Genomic DNA, 24,612 nt, shown 5'->3' on the forward strand with positions numbered 1-24,612 from the left:
CTGGATCTGAGAAGAGGAAGAAAATCTGCAGATGGGAGGAGACAAGCCTGCTGGGGCGTGTGCTTGTAATGTCGCTCCCTGGCCTGCATGTCTCAGCCAATCCACCTTGGGCATGGCATTTCTCTTGGGAGAATGCGTCCTGTCCCAAGTTCCTCAGCGCTAGTGCACTGATGCTTTGATTTTGAAAGGTGACACACTTACAAGAGAGGCTAAAAATACACATTGACTTGTGTTCCAGTCACCCTCTCTTGTGAATAAACAAATATAATTTCCAGCTTTCCTGTTACCCAACAAACATTGATTTTCTTTAAAATGCATCTTTTAGGATAGCATCTTTTCCTTTTATTGTCCCCTTCCTTTACCCAATATCAGGGAAACGGCTGAACTTGCAACACAGTAGAACAAATCTTTTTGACTAGCTGCTTGGGTCAAATAGGGGCGACACTGGTGTTAGCAGCAGGATCCAGCTTCCAAGGAGAGTGACTATGAGCTGGTATTCCTGTTGAACCAAGACAGAACAAACGACAGTGATATTTGTAGAAATCAGAAACGGCCAGCAGGAATAAAGACAAGACCTAAAACAAGAGCTGGAGGTTTCCCAGACAGGGCTCAGAGGGGCTTGTAGGCTGAGATGAGATCTCTGTTAGAGCAGCAACTATAGAGCAAGACGACAGATTGGCAGGCACCTCAATCAATCAGTTTTACCATCCCAGCTGGAGTGTGTTGCAGTGGCGCTTTCCATCTGACTGCCTTAGAACAGAAGTTCTGCCCTAAAATAGCGGAAACCAAATACGCTTTGGCCAATTTGGAACTTGCTAACGTAGATGAGTTGCAGCAAGGACTAAAGGAGCTGAAAATTCAGCTCCAGAAGGAAATCAAAGGGTCACAGGCCACAGTGGAATGAAGCTGCCTGGATGAGTAAGTGATCCAGACAGAGGACTTGGGTAAGCCCAGACATTTACAACTGTTTTCTATCCCGCTTGTAAACCACGCAGGCCCAGAGAGCAGAGGCTGGCTTGTCCCAGCTCAAATGATGCAAAAGCATCATTTAATTTGAGGGGAAAAAATTCCCTGGGAAGCTTATTTGGATGAATTCAACATTATAGGCCAAATGAATGGGTGGGAGGAGGGACAGAAAGGAGGTTTAACTGCATCCCAACACTGACAGCGCTGCAGAACTTACTCCCAGAGAACAGACTGAGTTATCCAGACCTGGTACAAGCCCTTGACAAGCCATCGATCTGAGCTGGCCAGGGCACAGCTAAGAGCAAGGAGGAGAGGAAAGAAGAAACCACACCTGAACTGGCAGAGGTCCTACAGCGGCCTATGTTCTGGGCATACCCAGATGCCTTCCAGGGTGAACTGGCGATGAGCCAGTTTATAGATGTGCAGCTGTTCTTCTGTTTCCCATTTAAGTGCTGGAATAAGTCCTGTACAAACTCTGGGTGCTCACCTTCATTCCCTTCCCTTGTAGTTTCCTTCTATACCAGTATTTATCTGATTGACCAGTTCACATTTAGCGACCACAGTTCCCTTTGTACTATTCCTGTGTCCCTTTTGTATTGGATACAGATGCTAGTGCTTACAGTTTGGGTGCAGTATTCAAATAAGAAAACAAAGGGCTTGAAGGAGTGGTATCTTGTTATAGTTTAAGTTCTCCTGAGAGAAATTACTGCACTCCCCAAAAGGAACTCCGAGCAGTGATTAAGCCCATAGAACATTTTCATCACTATCTGCATGTGAGGAAGTTTGTGGTCAGGACAGCCCATGCTTCTCTGCAATAGCTCTTTAGACTCAGGAATCCTGAGAGACAGCTTGCCAGGTGGTTGGGGAAAACTGCAGTACTATGATTTTGCAATCACACATGGGCCTGACCCTAAGCATAGTAATGATGATGCCTTGTCAGGAGGCTAATTGCAAACACTGCCCCAATCAGGAAAACAATGAATTAATTTATCAGGGGATGGATGTTCCTCTCTTCCTCGGATTCGCAGAAGCATTCATGTTCTTGGTTCATCCACTGAAACAACGGGGATGCAGGAATGGACCCAGAGCAACTAAAAGCTTAGAATCATAGAATATCAGGGTTGGAAGGGACCTCAGGAGGTCATCTAGTCCAACCCCCTGCTCAAAGCAGGACCAATCCCCAATTTTTGCCCCAGATCCCTAAATGGATTGAACTCACAACACTGGGTTTAGCAGGCCAATGCTCAAACCACTGAGCTACCTGGGGTTGTGGGCTCTGGGGTGGGGCCAGGGATGAGGGGTTTAGGGTGCAAGAGGGGGCTCTGGGTTTGTGGTGGCTCAGGGCTGGGACAAGGGTTTTGGGCTCAGGGTTGGGGCACGGGCTTCCCAGTGAGAGGATCCTGACATCAGGATAGTGTGTGATCGAAAAATCAACTGGCAATCGCAGCCACCCTGGAATGATGTCCCCTCACAACACCACAGTAAAAGCTTTCCGGTCACAGTGGGAAGGCTTGGCTTTTAAAGATGAAATATTGTGTAGGGGATGGGAGAAATTAGCACGTGATAGATACAGGCATCAAATGGTTGTACCAGATATATTGAAAAAAAGGTTATGTCATGATCTTAATACTGCTGGACATTTGGGGGTTGCAAAAATTCTCTCTTGGGTAAAATGCAGAGGGTGTAGAAATGATGCACAAAATGTGATGCTTGCATTGCAAACAAAAGCAGTGAAATGTCGGCCTGGCTTGACATGAGTAATTGAACAAGGGTAAGGCCTCATTTTCTGGGAGATAGGATTAGGGAAGTCTGACTCAGCTGGCTAGAAACAGAATGCCTGTACTAGCTAAGATAAGGGGGAAACACTCGGAGCCAGTTACAATGGACAAGATAATAATGGATAAAATAAGCCAGGAACGTAAAATGAGGTGAAGAATAAGTTATGCATGGACAGTGTGCGCTGTTCAGGCGTTGGTTCCTGCAAAGTTACCAAGCCAATCCCAAAACATGTGATGCAATGTATAAATATATATATATAAAGGAAGAGGCTTGCTGTGTAACTCTGGATGTGATATGCCATATACCCACCTTCTATGCTGGAGTCTGATCAACTCAGCATAGCTTTGCTGTGTGCCAAATAAAGGAACCTGAGTGATGAGACTGGAGTTGAAGTGAATTGTTGGAAAAGTGAGTGGACGAGGTCTTGGGGGAACCCCTAGAGTGCTATGTACAGTCTTAATGAGACATCTCTGAGTTATTCATTCTGTTGATTTGGATGAGACTTTTAAGCCTATGGCTCTGACCTTATTGCTCATGCAACATGTGATCTCGCTGAAGGGATGGTCTCGAGGCAAAACTCATCATTTTAGGTCAGAAAAGATCTGCTGGCAAAAAAATCATTTTACTTAGAGATCGATATTTCATTTAGTCCTGCCCATGCAATCCGACAGCATTTCCACTCCCCAGGCTCTTTTGTGGGTCCCCTCCCAGAGCAGAGAGCTTTGGCAGATTATCTGAGGAGTGGACAAAGCTGGGATTGCATGCTACATCTTAATAAAAGATGACAGGGCTGGATCTTCCTCCACCTTTGTAATGATTATTTACTGCCAACATGAAATCATCATTGCTTTGGGTGTCACCAAATCTAAACCTCATTGCAGAGCAGAGCAGAGCCACAAAAATGAAATAAATACCACCACCCAGATCGAGGGTTGCCAACTTCCTAATCACACAAAACTGAACACTCTAGCCCCGCCCCTTCCCCAAAGCCTTCCCCCCCACTCACTATATTTCCCCTCCCTTGGTGGCTCGGTCTCTCCCATCCTGACTCACTATCACTAGGCTGGGGCAGGGGGTTGGGGTGCAGGAGGGTTCTAACTGGGGGTGCAGGCTCCAGGATGGAGCCAGAAATGAGGGGTTCACAGGGCAGGAGAAGGCAGGGACACGGGGCTCCGGCTGGGGGTGAGAGCTCTGGGGTGGGGCCAGGGATGAAGGATTTGGGGTGCAGGAGGGGGCAGGGCAGAGGGGTTCAGGATGTAGGAGGGGGCTCTGGGCTGGGGGTTGGGGTGCGGGGGGGGTGAGGGCTCCATCTGGGGGTACAGGCTCTGAGGTGGGGCCAGGGATGAGGGGTTTGCAGGAGGGGGCTGCAGGATGAGGCAGGGGGTTGGGGTGGGGGGATGCGAGCTCTGGGATGGGCCTGGGGATGAAGGCTTTGGGGTGCAGGAAGGAGCTGCAGGTTGAGGCAGGGGGTTGGGGTGCACCTGGAGGTGCGGGCTCTGGGGTGGGGCCAGGGATGAGGTGTTTGGGGTGCAGGAGGGGGCTCCAGGCTGAGGGGTGGGGCAGAGAGGTTCAGAGTGTGGAAGGGGGCTCTGGGTTGGGGCACGGGGTTGGGATACAGGAGCGGGTGAGGGATCCGGCTGGGGTTGTGGGCTCTGGGGTGGGGCCAGGGATGAGGGGTTTAGGGTGCAAGAGGGGGCTCTGGGTTTGTGGTGGCTCAGGGCTGGGACAAGGGTTTTGGGCTCAGGGTTGGGGCACGGGCTTACCGCCGGTGGCTCCCAGTCAGCAGCGGCCTAAGGCAGGTTTCCTGCCTGTCCAGACTCCATGTTGCGCCCCAGAAGCGGCCAGCCTGTCCAGGTCCTAGGCTGAGGTGTGCCAGGTGGCTCTACGCGCTGCTCTCGCCCACAGGCACCACGCCCACAGCTCCCATTGGCCACGGTTCCCGGCCAGTGGGAGTGTGGAGCCAGTGCTCAGTGCAGGGACAGCACGTGGAGCCCCGTGGCTCCCCTGCCAAGGAGCCAGACCTGCTGGTTGCTTCGGGGGTGCAGTGCAGAGCCAGGACAGGTAGGGACTAGCCTGCCTTAATTCCGCAGCACTGCTGAGCAGACTTTTAATGGCCCAGTCGGCAGCGCTGATTGGAGCCGCCAGGGGCCCTTTTCAACTGGGTGTTCCAGTCAAATAACGAACACCTGGTCACCCTACCCAGATCCTGCCCCACAGTCTATGGCAGTGCTTTAAAGGACCTGGGGGAAGAGGCTCAGAGAACTAACAATGGAATATAAAGCCTTCCACTGTTTTTGCATTAAACACAAGCCAGCTAGGCCTTAAAATAGTTTCCATAACATTGGCTTTTTTTTTTTTTTTTTGGCCTTGTCACAGGGTCCCACTCATCACTAGAGTTCCTCCCCCTGGCTGCTCTGGGGATTAGCTTTTTCATGGTTTGCTGCTCATTCATGTGTCCTGCGGCCTCTCTCTCTGTGGCGTGGCCCTTCAGCCAGGTCATTATAGTCCTTTCACCCTTCCAGAATATCAAAGTCTTTCCATAGCAACTGCATAGGTGCTAGAGTAGCAGCCGTGTTAGTCTGTATCCACAAAAAGAAAAGGAATACTTGTGACACCTGAGAGACTAACAAATTTATTTGGGCATAAGCTTTCATGAGCTACAGCTCACTTCATCGGATGCAACTGAAGTAAGCTATAGCTCACGAAAGCTTATGCTCAAATAAATTTGTTAGTCTCCAAGGTGCCACAAGTACTCCTTTTCTTTTTGCATAGGTGCTGGAACTACAGATACTGGCCATGCTTCCACACCCCCTGGCCTGAAGTGGTTTCCATTATATACAGGGTTCACAGATTGGTTCAATGGCTCTCAGCACCCCCACTATATAAATTGTTCCAGCACCCTTGAGCAACTGTCTTTGTCAATCTTCTCTTTCACTGCCCAGATGGTGCCACTTCCCCTGTGACTGGTATGGGAATCCAGGCCCAGTCTGTAGGCCGGGTTTCAGCTCAGGGATCCTCTAATCAAAAGCCAATGTCTGCATGATCTTAAGCCTTACTGCCATTTTCCTGAGCCTTTTCCTACACCCTCTCCCCTAGGTTTCCCTCCTTCCCTCTCTAATGTCCAGAGAGTAGCTGCAGGCTCCCTCACTGCAGCCCCTTTCAGCTGCCAACTTCCTGGTTTTATCATAGCCCTGCCTGTTACTTCTCAGCTGGTCTCTATTCCCAACCAGGGGCTGCTTATCCAGCGTAATTCCCCTCAGGTGTGGCCTATCAAGTTAACTGGCCCCCTTCTCGTGATTAATGCTTTCAGACTAATGTGGAGTGAACATCCCATCACACATTGTCCCCCTCAAGACTGCATCCTTCGGAGGTATGGGTGCCTTCTCCCCAAGCATTGCCAGGTCCTGCTCCAACTCACCCACCACGAGAAGCAATTTACCATTCTCCTCCATGGTGTTTCCAAACTTCTTGTAAAGCCTTCTCAGTTGCCACCAATTTCTGTTGTAGCACCTTCCCTTGTTCTGTAGGCTCTCCGAGCACTCAGTCTTTCAGGGTCTGGGTTCCTACTGTCTTTAGTCTATTCTTTGTATTTGTCCCTGTATCGCTCACTTTTATCTTTGCAGGACCCTTTCTTATCTCTGGTTCTTCATTACTGCATTGTCTTTCTTTACTGCACCTGTGCCCATGGTGCGCTTCACCCTATGTTTTGTTCTGGTTCCTAGTTAGGACCCTCCCCTTCCCTGGGCCACAGTGGGTTACTTGTGAGGGTAATGAACATAAGAACACAAGAGCGGTCATACTGGGTCAGACCAAAGGTCCACCCAGCCCAGTATCCTGTCTGCTGACAGTGGCCAATGCCAGGTGCCCCAGAGGGAATGAACCTAACAGGTAATGATCAACTGATCTCTCTCCTGCCATCCATCTCCACCCTCTGGCAAACAGAGTCTAGGGACACCATTCCTTACCCATCCTGGCTAACAGCCATTAATATATTTAACCTTCATGAATTTATAGAGTTCTCGTTTAAACCCTGTTATAGTCCTAGCCTTCACAACCTCCTCAGGCAAGGAGTTCCACAGGTTGACTATGCGCTGTGTGAAGAACTTCCTTTTATTTGTTTTAAACCTGCTGCCCATTAATTTCATTTGGTGGCCCCTAGTTCTTATATTATGAGAACAAGTAAATAACTTTTCCTTATTCACTTTCTCCACACCACTCATTATTTTATCTTTAACCTCTCCTCATATGGGACCCGTTCCAAACCCCTAATCATTTTAGTTGCCCTTCTCTGAACCTTTTCTAATGCCAGTATACCTTTTTTGAGATAAGGAGACATCTGTACACAGTATTCAAGATGTGGGCGTACCATGGATTTATATAAGGGCAATAAGATATTCTCCATCTTATTCTCTATCCCCTTTTTTAATGATTCCTAACATCCTGTTCGCTTTTTTGACTGCTGCTGCACACTGAGTGGACGTCTTCAGAGAACTATCCACAATGACTCCAAGATCTCTTTCCTGATTAGTTGTAGCTAAATTAGCCCCCGTTATATTGTATGTATAGCTGGGGTTATTTTTTCCAATGTGCATTACTCTACATTTATCCACGTTACATTTTATTTGCCATTTTGTTGCCCAATCACTTAGCTTTGTGAGATCTTTTTGAAGTTCTTCACAGTCTGATTTGGTCTTACCTATCTTGAGCAGTTTAATATCCTCTGCAAACTTTGCCACCTCACTGTTTACCCCTTTCTCCAGATCACTTATGAATAAGTTGAATAGGATTGGTGCTAGGACTGACCCTTGGGGAACAACACTAGTTAGCCCACTCCATTCTGAAAATTTATCATTTATTCCTACCCTTTGTTCCCTGTCTTTTAACCAGTTCTCAATCCATGAAAGGATCTTCCCTCTTATCCCATGACAACTTAATTTACATAAGAGCCTTTAGTGAGGGACTTTGTCAAAGGCTTTCTGGAAATCCAAATACACTATGTCCACTGGATCCCCCTTGTCCACACATTTGTTGACCCCTTCAAAGAACTCTAATAGATTAGTATGCCTCCTCACATGTCCTTAGGGAAAATGGCAACCTAGGCAAACTTGTATTTTGGTGCCCCGGCCCCTGTGGGCACAGCATATACACACGCACACCATTGAAAAGATCAGGGAGAAAGCAGCTCCTGTCATCACCCAGGTCTCTTGATGATCACTGAATGGGCAGAAAAGGTAAGGCCAAGAGTGCACTGAATGCATGAAGGTTAAATAGGGTTTTGTTTGCCAGCAGTGGCTGTCTTTTAAAAGTGATGAAGGAAAGCCTCCATTCAGAGTGGGAAAATGATGACATTTTAAACGTTAGACAGCTGCAGAGAATCCTACGTGCATCCTTCGACTGCTAGCAAAGAGGGGAAACAGCAGCAGCCTTAGGGATAAATAAATGGGAGCCTAATGCATGATATATGTAGAGAGAGTATCAGCAGGTTAGCTGGTTCTCTAGAGGTGGAGAAACAGGTTAGTTTGAGGTACTAGTGTGTATGTCATGCTGTCTGGAGTGGCTTACAGCTGTGAGTGCCAACCTCAGGGCAGACTGTCAAAAGACAAGGGCAGAAACCCCAAACTGGTTGTATGTTCTGTAATTGGATTTCATGAACCCAGTAACAAGTGTGAACTCCTAAAGCACTATAAATACATCAGAGGGATAAATAACTCTCCCTTTCTGGTATTTATGTTAAGTGTCAATGTGGACACAAGAACAACTGGCCATCAACAAGTTTAGACTCAAAATTAGGCAAAGGTTTCTAACCATCAGAGGAGTGAAGTTCTGAAACAGCCTTCCAAGGGAGCACTGGGTGCAAAAACCTAACTGGCTTCAAGACTGAGCTTGATAACTTTATGGAGGCAATGGTATGATGGGACTACCTACAATGGCATATGCCTATTGGGAACTGTCAGTAGCAAAAATACCCAATGCCCAGAGATGGGATACTAGACTGGGAGGGCTCTGAGTTACTGTGGAGAATTCTTTCCCAGGTATCTGCCTAGAGGGTCTTGCCCACATGCTCAGGGTCTAACTGCTTACCATATTTGAGACCAGGTCAGCTTGTCAGAGACCCTTGGAATTTTTTGTCTTTCTCTGCAGCATGGGTCACTTGCAGATTTAAACTAGTGTAAATTGTGAATTCTCTGTAACTTGAAGTCTTTAAACCATGTTTTGAGGACTTCAGGAACTCAGCCAGAGGTTGTGGGTCTATTTCAGGAGTGGGTGGGTAAGGTTCTGTGGCCTGCAATGTGGAGGAGGTCAGACTAGTGTGACAAAGCTGGTCCTTGCCTCTGTGGGTCCCGCGTTTCCTGGCAGATTTCACTAGCCTCAGAGGCTCACTGTAACCCTTCTCTCTCTAGAGACAAGGGTCACAGTCTACTGAGCCATTTTTATCATAAGCAAGCGAGGGAGGTGAGGAGAAGTTATCCTTCCTTGCACAGTCTCTTGTCTCCCAGTCTCAGTGATTAATCAGGGGGCAAAGGTGGGGGGGGGAGCCCAGCCCCCCCCTCTACTCCGGGCTCCAGCCCAGGGACCCTAATAGTATCAGCTATGGTACTTTTAGAAACATGATATGTACAATTCCCTGGGCTACTTACCCCAAAGCAGCCTTCACTTCCTCAAGCTCCACTTCACCCTTACCTCAGGGCCTCCTTCCTTGTGCCTGATATGGTGCGTACTACTCAGCCTCTCCAACAGCACAACTTCCTTCCACAGCTCCTGACATGCCCACCCACCTGACTGGGAGGCTTTTAACTAGTTTCAGCCAGCCCCTGATTGGCTTCAGGTGTCCCAATCAACCTAGCATTCTCCCTGCCTTCTGGAAAGTTCTTAATTGACCTGGAGCAGCTGCCATTTCACTTATTCTGGTGCCAGGGATTTGTTTAGCCTGGAGCTAATATATCTATCTCCCATTACTTTTCTATAGCCATCTGGCCTTGGCCCATCACACTAGATGATCACAATGGTCTCTTCTGACCTTAAAGTCTATGAGTCTATAACAGTCTTACCATGAGTCACAGATAGACTGGAATGCCCGGGGGACTATGTTGCCACCCAGGTAAATTGGACTATGTGATAGATGGTCACTTTACACCAAAAATCACTACAATGTTCAGGTTACTCCCAGTCCCAGTCACCTACCACAGGTCATTAGTACTCAGATCTGAAATCAAAGACAATGCCATAGCCAGTCCTGTAATAAACTAATTCAAGATTTATTAACTAAGAAAAGAAATGAGTTATTTATAAGGTTAAAACATACATACATAAGAGTTTACAGTCTTAGATTTAAAAAGGTAATATAAGCTTCTACAATAAACATCTAGATATGTCCTTTAGCGCTGACCCATGCCAAACAACACTGGGATCTCTTTCTTATGTTTGGAGTTGAGACAGTATAAAAGATCCAGTTTGTCCTTGTCAGGGATTTTTATCCCCCCTACCCTGGAATCCAAGCTGATGGGATGAGTGCTCCTGCACGCAACCACTTCATGGGGTGGGGCGAGGGAGGGAGGGAGGAGGGACGCAATCAACAAAGTCTTTGTTCCACAAGGGCCCACTTGGATTCAATAGTCCTTCCTGATGGGCAGGAGATAACACCCCTTATGGTAAACTAATATTTCACACTTTGTAATTCTCCCCTGACTGGGGAATTTACAGTCTGACATTTTTATATTTAAACACTACCTTATAATATGGGATACAGAAGATATTATAACTAGGATTAATACATACAGCATCCTACAAGTATTCCATAAAGTTATAACTCTAATATCTATTTTGATACCGCTAACCCACAGGTGAACCAGAATAAACCAGCATTTGTAAGAGTTCAATGAGGCCAAGGACCTTAGAATGAACCAGCACCAGGTCTGCCAGCGTCACTGTGTAAACCTGGCTTCTCTGGGAATTCACACCCTCCATTTGCCAGATCAAGTGTTGTATGTGTTAGAAAACTATATTAAATTGCTCTCAGAAGACTGTATCTTGTACATGCATGTAATGGATTAGAGGGTCTAATAAATCTTTTCCATTTCTAATTGCTGTCATGAAGGATTCTTCACAGGGAGAAAGGGGAGAGAGGCAGAAGAAATGAATCTATTTGAATAGATGAAAGATAAAAGCTGAAATTATTTAAGATAAAATGCAATAAGAAAGATGATGCTTACAGGCATGAGCCATTATTACAGCAGTCCCTGGGAGTGACCTTTGTGGTTCAAATAGCAAAGCACTCTGTGTAATAATTCACTGTTTAAACATTCCCACAACATTCCAAAAAAATTGCAACATTCCAATTCCATTCATCTCAGCTCCAAGGTAAATTTTTTAAAAATCTGAGCAACTTTCGTTCAGCCATCTTGAGGTATAATATAATAAAAATAATACATGTATTATTTTGTTATTTATTATTTTATAGCAACTATAAGTATGATAAATGCATCACAGGAAACACACAGAAGACAGTCCAGAAAAATCTGCAAACTCAGGTCTCAAATCTGCAAACATTTATGCACATGCTTAACTTTATGCAAGTCCAATATATTTAAATGTTTGCAGGATTAGGGCCTATCTGGGGAACTTGGCAGCCAAGTGAGGATAAAATATACGTCAAAAAGGGAAGGGATGAGCTGCATTAGTGCAAATGAGACCAGAAACGTACCCACTATTTCCCAGTCTGATCACAAATTTATTTTTTCACAGATAACTAAAATATGGCAGAAAGTTCAAATCTGGCATGCAAACAGACCTCACTGATTTCAGGCAGCATGTATCATGTTAGTTCCTCTTTAAAATGAATGTAGATTTCATTAGTGTGGCATGGGAATGGAGCTCATTGTTGGAGAGCCTGTAGAAAAGTGGGTTTTGAGGGAGGGTGCATGATACACAGGATGGGAGAAGGACATTCCAGGTGCATTAGACACATTATCTGGGGAAGGGATTTAAAGAGAGCATGTCTCTGTGAGTTTTGAGGAGATTTACATGTACTTGTCTCTGGAGTGCTCTGAAAGTGACATCTTCTGTTGACTCATGTTTAACTTCTCAGCTCTTCAGGAGAGGAGTTTTACATGTGTTTTGCAACACCTTAGAGACAGATTCATTGTGGCTGAAAGGAACCACCTAGAAGCATCTACATAGACATTCTTTGCAAGAACAACGAGGAGTCCTTGTGGCACCTTAGAGACTAACCAATTTATTTGGGCATAAGCTTTCGTGGGCTAGAACCCACTTCGTCAGATGCATGGAGTGGAAAATACAGGAGCAGGTATAAATACATGAAAAGATGTGAGTTGCCTTACCAAGTGTGAAGTCAGTCTAATGGAGACAATTCAATTGACAACAGGATACCAGAGGAGGAAAAATAACTTTTGAAGTGGTAATAAGAGTGGCCCATTTCAGACAGTTGACCAGAAGGTGTGAGTAACAGTAGGGGGAAATTAGTATTGGGGAAATTAGGTTTAGGTTTTTGCAATGGCCCAACCACTCCCAGTCTTTATTCAGGCCTAATCTGATGGTGTCCAGTTTGCAAATTAATTCCAGTTCTGCAGTTTCACGTTGGAGTCTGTTTTTGAAGTTTTGTTGTTGAAGAATTACCACTTCTAGGTCTGTTATGGAGTGACCAGGGAGATTGAAGTGTTCTCCTACTGGTTGTTGAATGTTATGATTCCTCATGTCAGATTTGTATCCATTTATTCTTCTGCGTAGAGACTGTCTGGTTTGGCCAATGTACATGGCAGAGGGGCATTGTTGTCACATGATGGCATATATCACATTGGTAGATGTGCAGGTGAACGAGCCCCTGATGGTGTGGCTGATGTGGTTAGGTCCTGTGATGGTGTCCCTTGAATAAATATGTGGACAGAGTTGGCACCGGGGTTTGTTGCAGGGTTTGGTTCCTGGGTTGGTGTTTTTGTTGTGTGGCGTGTAGTTGCAGGTATTTGCTTCAGGTTGGGGGGCTGACTGTAAGCGAGGATTGGCCTGTCCCCCAAGGTCTGTGAGAGTGAGGGATTGTCCTTCAGGATAGGTTGTAGATCCTTGTTGATGCGCTGGAGAGGTTTTAGTTGGGGGCTGTAGGTGACGGCTAGTGGCGTTCTGTTACTTTCTTTATTGGGTCTGTCTTGTAGTAGGTGACTTCTGGGTACCCTTCTGGCTCTGTCAATCTGTTTCTTCACTTCACCAGGTGGGTGTTGCAGTTGTAAGAACGCTTGATAGAGATCCTGTAGGTGTTTGTCTCTGTCTGAGGGATCGGAGCAAATGCAGTTGTATCTTAGAGCTTGGCTGTAGACAATGGATCATGTGATGTGGTCTGGATGAAAGCTGGAGGCATGTAGGTAAGTATAGTGGTTAGTAGGTTTCTGGTATAGGGTGGTGTTTATGTGATCATCGCTTATTAGCACTGTACTGTCTAGGAAGTGTGCCTCTTGTGTGGACTGGTCCAGGCTGAGGTTGATGGTGGGGTGGAAATCTTGGTGGAATTCCTCAAGGTCCTCCTTCCCATGGGTCCAGATGATGAACAACAAAACACCAGCCAAGGAACCAGACCATGCAACAAACCCCAGGGCCAACTCTGTTTACATATCTATTCAAGGGACACCATCATAGGACCTAACCACATCAGCCACACCGTCAGGGGCTCGTTCACTTGCACATCTACCAATGTAATATATGACAGCATGTGCCAGCAATGCCCCTATGCCATGACCTCACACTTGGTAAGACAACTCACATCTTTTCATGTATTTATACCTGGTCCTGTATTTTCCACTCCATGCATCTGATAAAGTGGGTTCTAGTCCATGAAAGCTTATGCCCAAATAAATTTGTTAGTCTCTAAGGTGTCACACGGACTCCTCGTTGTTTTTGCTGATACAGACTAACACGGCTACCACTTTGAAACCTGTCATTCTTTGCAAGAAAGTTCTAAACTTTACCATAACTACTTACTAAGAAGCTTCTATATATTAGTGCATTAAGGCACAGATTCACACAAACAGGATTATAGAGAAAGCCAATTACAGGTAATCAATCTCCCTACATCTGTATGTATGTGCATAATAGTCCAAGGGAGATTTTGCGCTCCACATATGGGGTCAAGAAGATTCTATCACTCTGCTCTGCTAGCTCACATAAAAAACAGCAAGGCTCTTAAAGAGGAAGAGCTCTTCTTAGTTCAACTGAAATATTCCACAGGGAAAGTTGCTGTCCGCAACAGCACATCGATAAAGTGATTACAGAAATCTGACCACAGCTAAACAAATGTTATTGAAACCATTACCTGCTGACACTGCTGGAACTGAGTAGTGTACTGGCAAGGTGCTGGAAATAAAACATAAGAGCATTATTATCCAAAAATGTGCGTGCTGTTCCTTAACAGCTCTTAAGCCGGTAGAGTACCTCCCACGTTTAAAAGCCTTGAGCCTGAGATCACACAGGTGCTCTCTGCACTAACATGTATCTGGTCACACACATCTAGACTTCAGAACCACCGTTCTCATAAGGGTGACAACTTGTGCTACTGAAAGGCTGAATTCCTAGATGTCAGTCCTCACTGAAGCCCACACAAGATTGTGACCAGTAGCTATTAAAAATACTGAAGGAAAACACTGACATTCTCAATGAAAGAATGGGCTGATCTTTATTAAGAGTTAATATACACAGTCTATGGGCTTCCATGCAAATGGATGCAGTTGAACAAAGATCTTTATTTAACATTTCATCTCAGATTGATCTCAAGTAAACCACCTGTCAACTTGGTTTTTCCCCACCCATGTCTCTCCCTGGACACAGGATTAGAAAGCAAGAAAGTCCAGTCACTGGCATAACAGTGATTCTATAAAGACACTGGAGTGAGCACACACAGTCAAGATGGCTTGGAATGCAGAACTTGTTGCTGCTGCTCTTGAAAAGACTTGGAATCCTCCCATGGACGGGGCCCTCTGATGTTCTTCCAGTCATCAAAGTCAGAGCTTTTCAGTTTCTATAGATAAACAATAACAAACATAAAGCTATGTTAGGGCATGAATGCCTGGCTTTAAACAGAGTTCTTCCAAATATGCTTGTTTCCTATATCACAAATGTAACGTCATCCACTGGCTGATTCACTTTCACCCAGGACCAAATGATATTCTATAGGAGAAAAAAGTCTACAGACAGGAGAAAGAACGGAGAAATATCATATTAAATGCCATCAGAAGCTATGATGACTGTAGCTGTAATTGCTCCTCTATATCTAGGGAAGAGAGATCCATTGGACAGGGCAGAAAATGTTCTCAACTTTTTCTTTTCTTTTTAAAATCTACCCTATTTTTCAGGTCAGCCCTTTGACTGCAGGAATTTCTGGTGCTGAGGTCTAGAAAGCTGTCAAAGCACAACCAAAATTTGGCTTTTGCAGAAGGAACTACTCTTCTGGGAAGCAAGGGAGAGAAGACAATGTCTGATCATTGGTGCCCAGAGGTATTCTGCCTGTGCAGGGCAGATGGCCTCGGGGAGAGTTAGAAACAGCATGATCCCCTTCACTCCATACTACTTTCATATAAAAGAGAAGAATGCACGGCTTTCCAGAATGTGCTTCCTAATTCCAGAAGCCACAAATGGGAGATGGGGCTATAGCCATGTTCCCAGCCCACCTACCTATGTCCCCCTTTGGGGTGAGGAATACACTGGGGGGCATGTCTATATGGCGTGTTAGTTCACACTGAGGGGTGTGCACTAGCGTGCTGCGCACTAACCGGCCCACGTGGACCCTGCTGGCATGCCCTAAAAGCTTCTTAGTGTGTGTTAATGTAGTACTGTTTGAAGTGGGACTATATGAACATGCACTAGGGAACTTTTAGGGCATGCTAGCAGGGCCCACGTGGGCCAGTTAGTGCACACCACACTAGTGCAGACTAATGCATTGTGGAGACAGGCCCGGGGCGTCTTAAGTGGCCAAAGAGCCTAGCACTTAAACAATGTCTAGATTTCCCACACAGGTGTTCTGGGGACCAGACAGGATCTTTCCCCACCCTCCTCTAGTACCCCTGTTCAAGGGCATCCACAATTGGACTCTTCATGCATTTCTGTGACTAGGTAAAAAAAAGGAACACCCTCCTGCCTTCCCCTGCCATGTACTGCTGCTGCAGAAGGCAAAGGGATGCTGTGATTCCCCTAGGAGTATGGCTGTAGCAACACATAAGACAGCATTTTGGCACAGGGTATTGCAGTTCTCGCCATAGAGAAGCTAGAGAACCTTTGCAGACTATTTTTTAAAGCCTCTCCAGTTCCCATGTCAAAGAACTACAACAGTAAAAGACAGAAGCCAAGAGTGTTTCTGTATCCAGTGCATTTTAGTGCAACGCAGTTACTGAAAACAAGCTGGAAGCAAACTCTGCGGACTCTTCCTTTAGTTTAATGCACACAGATAGTGGAGAAGTAGCTGCTTATCCCATGTCTTCTCCTTGACTATCTACTTTAGTTTCAGTTACTGCCCCTGCTCTCCACCTCCCATTCTCCCCACTTTATCCTTGAGATAGCACATTCTGAACCAAGTCCCACACTGGTATAAGCAGGTGCCTCTCCCACTGAAGACAATGTGAGTTCTGCTTGTTTACACCAGGCCAAAATTTGACCCACCTCTTCACAGTGCAGCTAGTTGAGAAATGGAAGTCCCATTTCCCACAAGGCATAGACTCTCTGTATTTAGTAAATTCCTAAATATGGAGCTTCACATCTGCTAACAGCAGATATGTGAGGGAGTTTGCAACATCATCCCAAAGGTTCACACTGCATTCCAAGTGTTACCGAAGTAGAAAAGATTGTATGTTATTAATGATTAAGGGTAAGATTTTGTGTTGGTTATTTTTAGTAAAAATCATGGACTGGTCACGGGCAATAAACAAAAATTCACAGAAGCCATGACCTGTCTGTGACTTTTGCTGCTGCGGCTCCCTGGTTTCCCCCACCACCATGGTGGCTGGGAGCTGTGGGGTGCCCTCTCCACCCACGGCAGCTGGAAGTTGCAGGGTGACCACACTTGCCAAAGAGAAAACAGGACACCCCAGCCACTTGCCTGAGGCCTCCCCTTCCCCCCACGCAAGACTACTGCCTGTTGCTGGACCCATCCCCCTCATCAGGATCAGGGCCTCACTGCAATAGGCACTTTACAAATACACCAGAAGACACTACCCTTGCCCTACAGAGCTTGCATTCTAATTTGACTACTGTCAATAGGGATGACAAATAATGAGGAACTTGAATAAGGGTCACAGAAAAATTTGGCAGCTGTAACAGGACAGGCCTGCTGTTATTGGTTCATGTTATGTAAAACCTTCATGACACTTCTACAACTGGAAGAAATCTCAATGAGATTAGTCAGATTTCAAAATAAATTAAGCAAGATCGCACAGAAAACACTTGTGCACGTGTATACATTCACCAGATTTTTGATATGAGGTAGCAGCAGCTGAATTTTTCATACAGTGGAATGAGTTAGCATAAGCACTTCCTGAAAACTGTCCTTGCTACTTTATTCAAATTGTGATTAGCCAGCCTTTTATTTCCACTGGAAGAAATCTAAACTGACTAGGGAGGAGGAGGACAGGGAGTTTAGGGAAGGTGCCCCATCATCCCATGCATCAGCAGCCATCACTCTGATTACAAGAGACAGAATTTAACACCTGACTCAAATGGAAGATTCAAAGAAAATACACTGCAAAGAACCTTGTGCTTTACAAAGGGAAAGCATTCTGACTTTATAAAACACATATACAGTGCACCTGTACACAATGCATGCTCTAGAAATGTTCAGAGATATTTTCAATAAGCAGTTACTGAAAGTGAAATATATACAGTGAAACTTACAGTATCTGAAGAGACTGCCTAAGGGACCAACACAAGCAGAATACCTAATAGAGGATAGTCTTTAACTAAAGGTCATACTCAGTTGTATTGGAAACCTTAGGAAGGCTTTGAAGAGGTCACTCTCAAGACAAAGGGTTGCCAACAGCACAGGGTGTTTCAAATATATACAGAATCTAAGGAAATGAAAACAAGAAAATATTTTGGCAGTGTTTGTTCCAAATTTAGCGGTATCAGGGTTCCTGAAAAAGACATTATGAATTACATAATGAAGGACTTAACATCCAAGGGATGGGTATAGTCAGTGTAAATAAGTAGATTAAACTATACAATTGATGAGGTCTACTGAGTTTATACTTGTCAGTTAAAATTGAGTTACAAATCTAATCAATGCACAGGGAAATCGTACATTTGTTTGCTCAGGTGTTACATTCATGAAGATCATTAATAGTTTGTGACATTCACAACAAAGATTTCATTTGATGCCTCACTGCAAATCTAGGGAGAGCAGCTTCCTAAGAACACATGGCAGAATCTGCAACCATTACTAAGGCTGCGATTTAGTGATGGAGGTCACGGAATCCATGACTTCCAAAGACATGTGTGACTTCAGACAGTGCAGCTGGGAGCTGCAGGGTCCCCTGCCACCTGCAAAGGCAGGGAGTTGCGGGGTACCACCACAGCTCCCGGCCACCACAGGTGGCAGGGGGGAACCCGCTGCTTCTGGCTACTGTGGGTGGCAAGAGGACCCCCTGTTGCTCCCAGCCCTCATGGACTGCAGGGTGGAACCCGGTGGCAGGGGGAATCCCCGCTGTTTCCATTGACCGCGGGCAGCAGGGGGGATCCACAGAGCTCCCAGCTGCCGCAGGTAGCAAGAGGGACCCCAGCTGCTCCCAGCAGCTGCCAGCGGCAAGGGGGATTCCCTTGGACATGTATCAGTCTATTATCAGTCTAGAAGGGACATGTGTCCCATCAATTATACTTTCAGAACAGCCAGGCTATAAGATTTTCCAAATCTGATCATGTCATAAAAGTTTTAAAAAGGGGTCCTTTTTTATTCAGGTAAAAGGTAAGAAGGAACATCAGCTATGAAAATGGACCTGTGTAGCAGGGTGCTGCTGCAAAAGCACCTAATTAGCCCCTGCTCAGCCGGCTCCAATCAAGAGAAATAGATTGGGTCTGGTGTAACAGGCATGATGCCTGGCCTGGGGATTGGCTCCACCTGTGGGACTGACAGGCCAGCAGTTATAAGGACTGGGAGCCAGTATGAAGGGGGGCTGCCAGGAGAACGGACAGTTTCCTGGCTGCGGGCTGACTGCTAGCCAAAGAGGGAACTAACCCTGTAAGCCTTGTAAATAGCTCAACACCGGTGGTGGGAGAGGTGGGGGGTGTGTGTGTCTGTGTGTGTAAGTAAAGTCACGGGTGCTACATAACAGGAAGCCTCTCTGAGCTTTATTGGGGCAGTCAGCGGGCCCCAGGAAGAGGGGCGGGCAGAGAACCCTGTTACAACTGGAAAAAAGTCCTGATTCTCTATGTAGTTTATTTATATCTGTGCAAAGTCTGGGTACAACTCTACTAAACCAGAACTCTCCACTCACACACACACTGGTGAGAACCTTTCACACCCACTTTGTACAGAGGTAAACGATTGCATCAGTGCAGGGCAATAGAGAATCTGGCCTTCAACTGTTACTGTGCTATTTTTATTTTTCTTAAATAAGCCGAACAACCCTGAAGAGTTAAGTCCTCTTTCTGTCCACTGAATAGGAAGAGCACAGGCAGCAGCATTACAAGCTTCCCTCAGATTGCCACACAACCATGTTGTACCAGGACCACATCTTTGGGTGAGAGGGTAGCTCAACCCCCAAGTTCACTCAGTCTTTGGCTTCTCTGCTGAGAACGCCAATTAGTGCTAGCTGTGATGTGGACACCTGTCCATTAGGACCAAGACTGAGACCACCAAATTTCACAGAAGTACCACATACAGCTGGTAAACTACTTTCAGCCACTCCCAACTTGAGATCTCTACAAACTGGATGTCTAGAGGTGAAAAGCTCTACTCTGCTCCCAATTCCCTGCACTATTCAATCCACTAAACAGTCAATCATTGAAGGAGATTTAACCAGATCAGATTGACATGCCTTTTGCTACTTGTCTCAAATATCCCAAAGGATACTGAAAATTAATTGTTTAAAGTTAGAACAACGTAGTATATCAAACCGACTGATTGTTTCTAAATCAGCTAAAAATGCCTCTTTAAAGTCTTTGGCTGACAACAAGCTGTAACTATAAGAAAGCTGCAGCTCTGTGAATAGATGATGTGGCTAAAGAAGCATTCAGCTGCTCACTACACATTTTGCTTTTATAAAACTCCTGTTAAGCAGGTTTCAGTATTAGGGATACTGGATGGTATAAGAGACAGGAAGTGGCCTAGGGAGTCATTCACTCACTGGTTCAAATCTGGTCCAGACTGATGTTGTTTGAAAATCATTACCTTGTGAGTTTGGGTATACGTTGTCCATGGAGGGCAAGCCTCCACACCACAAAGAGCAAACTGAAGTCAATAAAAATTCATTTGGACCTGGGAGCGCTCCACACCTCTGAAAACTCAGGCCAAGTTATTTCAAGTTGGCCACCAAAATCAGTGGTCATTTACAACAATTGTGACTGTAGTGTCTCTGTGCTTCACTAACTCACCTGTAAAAAGGAGACAATAAAAACTTGCCTCTTTGAGGAGGGTGTTAGTAAGCTTACTTCATTAGGCTTGTGAAATGCTCAGATACTTTGCTGATGAGCACCCCAGAAATACCTATCCATAACAAATCAAAAGGGGCAATTATTGCCCATCACTATGGTAACTGGCATGTAAAATTTCAGATAAAGATGGAAAGATCACAAAGGGCAGAGTATCTTCACAGTTGAAAGGAGCAGGGAAGAGAACTGCATCAAATCAGCTCGGTACGTGTCAGAGCAACAAATTACTTCTGGGGCTATAGTGCATGTAATGAAAGACCCTATTGTAATGTATAGATGTAGGGGGACAGAGTTAAAATGGGTGTTTAAAAACTCCACCTTATTGCACTCATGAAGCTATATTTTCGCATGAAATCTTTCACAATGCAAGCTCTTTGCTCTTTTTATTTTCCTTAGAAAAGTTTGCTGCCACATTTGTTTAGTGATTTCAGGGTTATCACTTTGTATTTAATTATTATGTGATTAATCCTGCTCAGACTGGAACGCTGCATGGAGTAATTCTTTTTAACCAGAGGGTGTTTCTTTGTAGTTTTATGTTGTTAACGTATAATGCAAGGTGACAAGGGCTGAAGAAGTTGCAAGGAAAGAGAATGCAAAGTCTGAAGTAAGGTTTTTATTTAGTGAAGGAAAGAATGGTTGTGGGATTGGAGCACAGGATTTAGACCTGGATCTACAAAGGAACTTAGGCCGTGTGACGCTGAGCATTACAGCATTTCTAGGTTAGGCACCTAGAAATTACTGGAACAGCACTGCAATCCACAGAGCCTGAGTTAGTTGCTTATGCTCCCTATACAACAAATGAGAAGAGATGGGAGATCCACAAAAGTCAGCAAGCTAGGCAGAGAGCCAGTGGAAGATGCTGATGGGAGATAATTAAAGAGTTATTAGAGCAGGGGGACTGGACCCCTGGGTCGCCCACCTCCCAAATGGGTGCCGTCCACCAGGTTACAAAGTCATTCTTGCACTCTCCGGCTGAGTGTTACAGCATTGTGACTAACTATATGCAACACAGAACAGCTTCAAGAGGAGAGACTGAGGGAGCCCTATATAAGAATATCCCCCAGCTCAGTGGTTAGAGCACTCGCCTGTTCAAATCCTTTCTTCCTCGCATTCCGGGTGAGTGCTCTAACTACTGAGCTAAAAAAGTTATAAGGTGGGCACCATGACCGCTTCTTTCCCTGGCCTCCAGTTCTCAATGGAACCCAAGCCAGTGGGCAGCCTCTCAGCATGCTTACCAGATTGGGCCCCATGAGTGAGTTAGTGCCTATCTTCCCCTGGTTCATGGATTGTACTGGGTCTTAGATGGGAGATAGGTGACTAGGCACCTAGGGGGAAGCAGCAGTGCATGAAGCAGCAGTGCTCATACCCAGAGGCACAAACTTACCTGCCAGGGAACTTTTACCCTGAAAATTTAGATACTAAGTGAGTTCAGGCACCTACAGGATTCGGTGGGACTTTTGTAGATTGTGGTGGAGCCTAAAACTGGGACTTAGGTGCCTAAGTCTAGTGAAGACACAGTAAATCAACCGCCGAGCACTCTCCCATCGACTCTGGTACTCCACCGGAGCGAGAAGCGTAGGCGGAGTTGACGGGGGAGCAGCAGCAGTTGACCTACTGCAGTGAAGACACTGCAGTAAGTAGCTCTAAGTACATCGACTTCAGCTATCCTATTTTCATAGCTGAAGTTGTATCACTTAGATTGACTTAGCTCCCCCTCCCCTGTACTCTAGACGATGGCCTCTGCATCCAAGAGATCTGGGTTCTCTGCTCAGCTCTGCTGAAGACTTGTGGTGAAATCCTGATCATACTGAGGGCAACAGGACTTCTGCCATTAACTTCAATGGGACAGGATCTCACTCTCAGCACATGAGCTTGGATAAGTCACTTTAGGCCCAGATCCTCAAAAGTATTGAGGCTCCTAACTTCCACTGAAATCAGGGAAATTAAGAGCCTGAATACCTTTGACAATCTGTGCCTTATTATCTCTGTGCATCAATTTCTCCATTTTTCAAATGGGGGCAGTACATCCCTCCTTCACAAGAATGTGTAAAGCTTAGTTAATATTTGTAAATTGCTCTGAGAGCCTTGGATGGATGGTAGTATGGAGATGCAAATTATTTAACAGCCAGAGTATTTACTGCACTCAGTAATCTGTGGGTTACACAGCCTTTCCATTTTTAAACTAACCCCACACTGTACTGGCCAGAGAGCCCCAGAACCCACGCCCACTGCAGGATATCAACTGCAGGATATCAGCAGAGGCAGAAGGCCATTCATGCATTGCTTTTGTACGCAAAGCTAGTTAAGTGTGTATTTATTGGTTCAAAGAATTCACAAGCTCCAGCAGTAAAGCCGACAGAACATGGCCATTTACTTCTACATTATCTTCTTTCCTTAAACAAAAAAATCTGGAAAATTAAAAGCAAAATAGTATTAACATTCTGTTAAATCTGCAAGAACAAGCACTGAAAATTCAGTGAGTTCCAACCTTAACTAGGATATGTAATATTTTCTTTTCCTCATTCCCTTGTTTATGGAAGATTAGCATGTTAAGATACAAGACCTTAGAAATGCTCAGAAAGAAAAGTAGTATTGCTCTTTGTCACTGAGGTGTGCCATAAAATTTACAGCATGTGCACCAGGGCTAAGAAATGTCTTTACTTTTGAGTGCTTAATCTTGCCATCTTAATATTGTACTAAAACTTTTAGAAGTAAATCCTAGCTAGTTTTTTGCCACTTGAAAGGGCCCCCTTCCAGCAGAACCAGCAGGGCAGAAGTTTGAGAGGTGTTCTCTTTCTGCCTGGAGTCCACCTCCATGGGTACTCTCTATGTAGCTATGTGCTGTGAGATTTGGGGTGAGGTCAGCCAAAGCATGAGGCTCCCCTGCTGTGCAGCTTCTCTGGTCTTTTCCCCATCCCCCATATTCTGCAGGATGAGCATGGTAGGAAAATGGGGGCTAGGGACATAGTCTAATTGTATGGATGGAGTAACATCTGGAGAGCACCTCAGGTCCTACTCCTGGACCTAGGTGGGGAAAGGAATACAGATTCCTCCAGCACTTTCCTCTATGGAGGTTTCCTGCAGTCAGCTGAATTTGTCAGGGTGGGCACCAAGGAGAAGACTTGCTCCTTATCTTGCTTTGACTGTAAGCTTTACAGAGATATGTTACATGGCACATGTAGCATAAAACATATTCCAGTTATGTCATATTCCCATAAAGCATTATGGGGTACAATGCCACACTGGGGTACACATACCCCTCAAATCCAGGGCAACAATAAAACTGTGAATGTGGACACGGCCAAAACTCACTAGAATAATACATTTTCAAAGTAATGCTTAAGGAGTTCACAAAAAAGAGTAAAGAATGAACATGGTAACACAACTACAAGTAAACAACTGTGAAAGACCACTTTATACCTTTGCTCAAATGATAGCTCCTGAGCTATGTGGAACTAGCGGCCCTGGTGCATTTCCTTGAGGGGCAGTCAATTAGGGGAATGCCTAGAGATTTAGCTGTTTGGCTAAATCCCCATACACTGCATTAAAAATTTTCCTGCAAGATACATTATACCAAAGACTTAGAGATTCCCCACAGGGGCACATTTTTTCCCACTGTATTCTCTGGTGACTGAGATAATGCACAATGCTGGCACTGAAATGTGGTAAGAACCAACCAGTCCCTGTGACACAGAGATAAAGGCACCAAGAGGAGCAGATGAACTGCAAACCATTATGGATAGCTCCATTTTGAAGAGGGGGAGAGAGGAGGTTATTTATTTCAGGCATTTGTATGATCCCGATCACAGTAACACTGTAGATGGCTTAGAACTTTTTCTCGGGGGGTTGGTATTCATTTATCTAAGGAGAGCCAATGACACTCTAAGCACTAAGGATAGAGATCAAAAGGAGTCTGACACTCAGCAAGTAAAGAAAGAGCTGGCACTTATGGAAAGTCTAGTACAAAGAGATACGTCTTATACGGTGTTATGAATATGGCCACATTGGGGCTTAGGTGAATATCTAGCAATAGTGAATTCAAGAGGTGAGGGCCAGCCACTGAGAAATCCTGGCCCCCACAAACCTCATTTATAGGATGGTTAACTTAAATGTTCAGGACAAGCACAGGTTGGGTGGCAGGTCAGAAAGGGAGAGAGAGTGCCTGGACTAGCTGTGCCCTAGGCTAATTAGGGCTTTATAGATAATAACCAGCATCCTGGCAGGAATGTGCGGTACAAG

The 24,612-nt window shown here is 45.3% G+C and overlaps 1 protein-coding gene across 1 annotated transcript in view; it reads right to left on the minus strand.

Moving 5' to 3' along the window:
• Positions 1 to 13,580: 13,580 nt before the first annotated feature.
• Positions 13,581 to 24,612, minus strand: part of COX16 (cytochrome c oxidase assembly factor COX16) — a 56,204-nt gene continuing 45,172 nt past the window's right edge. The window contains exon 4 of the mRNA XM_074955569.1: positions 13,581 to 14,761. Coding sequence (XP_074811670.1) covers positions 14,645 to 14,761 — 117 coding nt within the window. The 3' untranslated portion in view covers positions 13,581 to 14,644. The remainder of the gene's footprint in view (positions 14,762 to 24,612) is intronic.

The sequence above is a fragment of the Natator depressus genome, chromosome 6 (assembly GCF_965152275.1).
Source record: "Natator depressus isolate rNatDep1 chromosome 6, rNatDep2.hap1, whole genome shotgun sequence".
In the NCBI taxonomy this organism is placed as follows: domain Eukaryota; kingdom Metazoa; phylum Chordata; order Testudines; family Cheloniidae; genus Natator; species Natator depressus.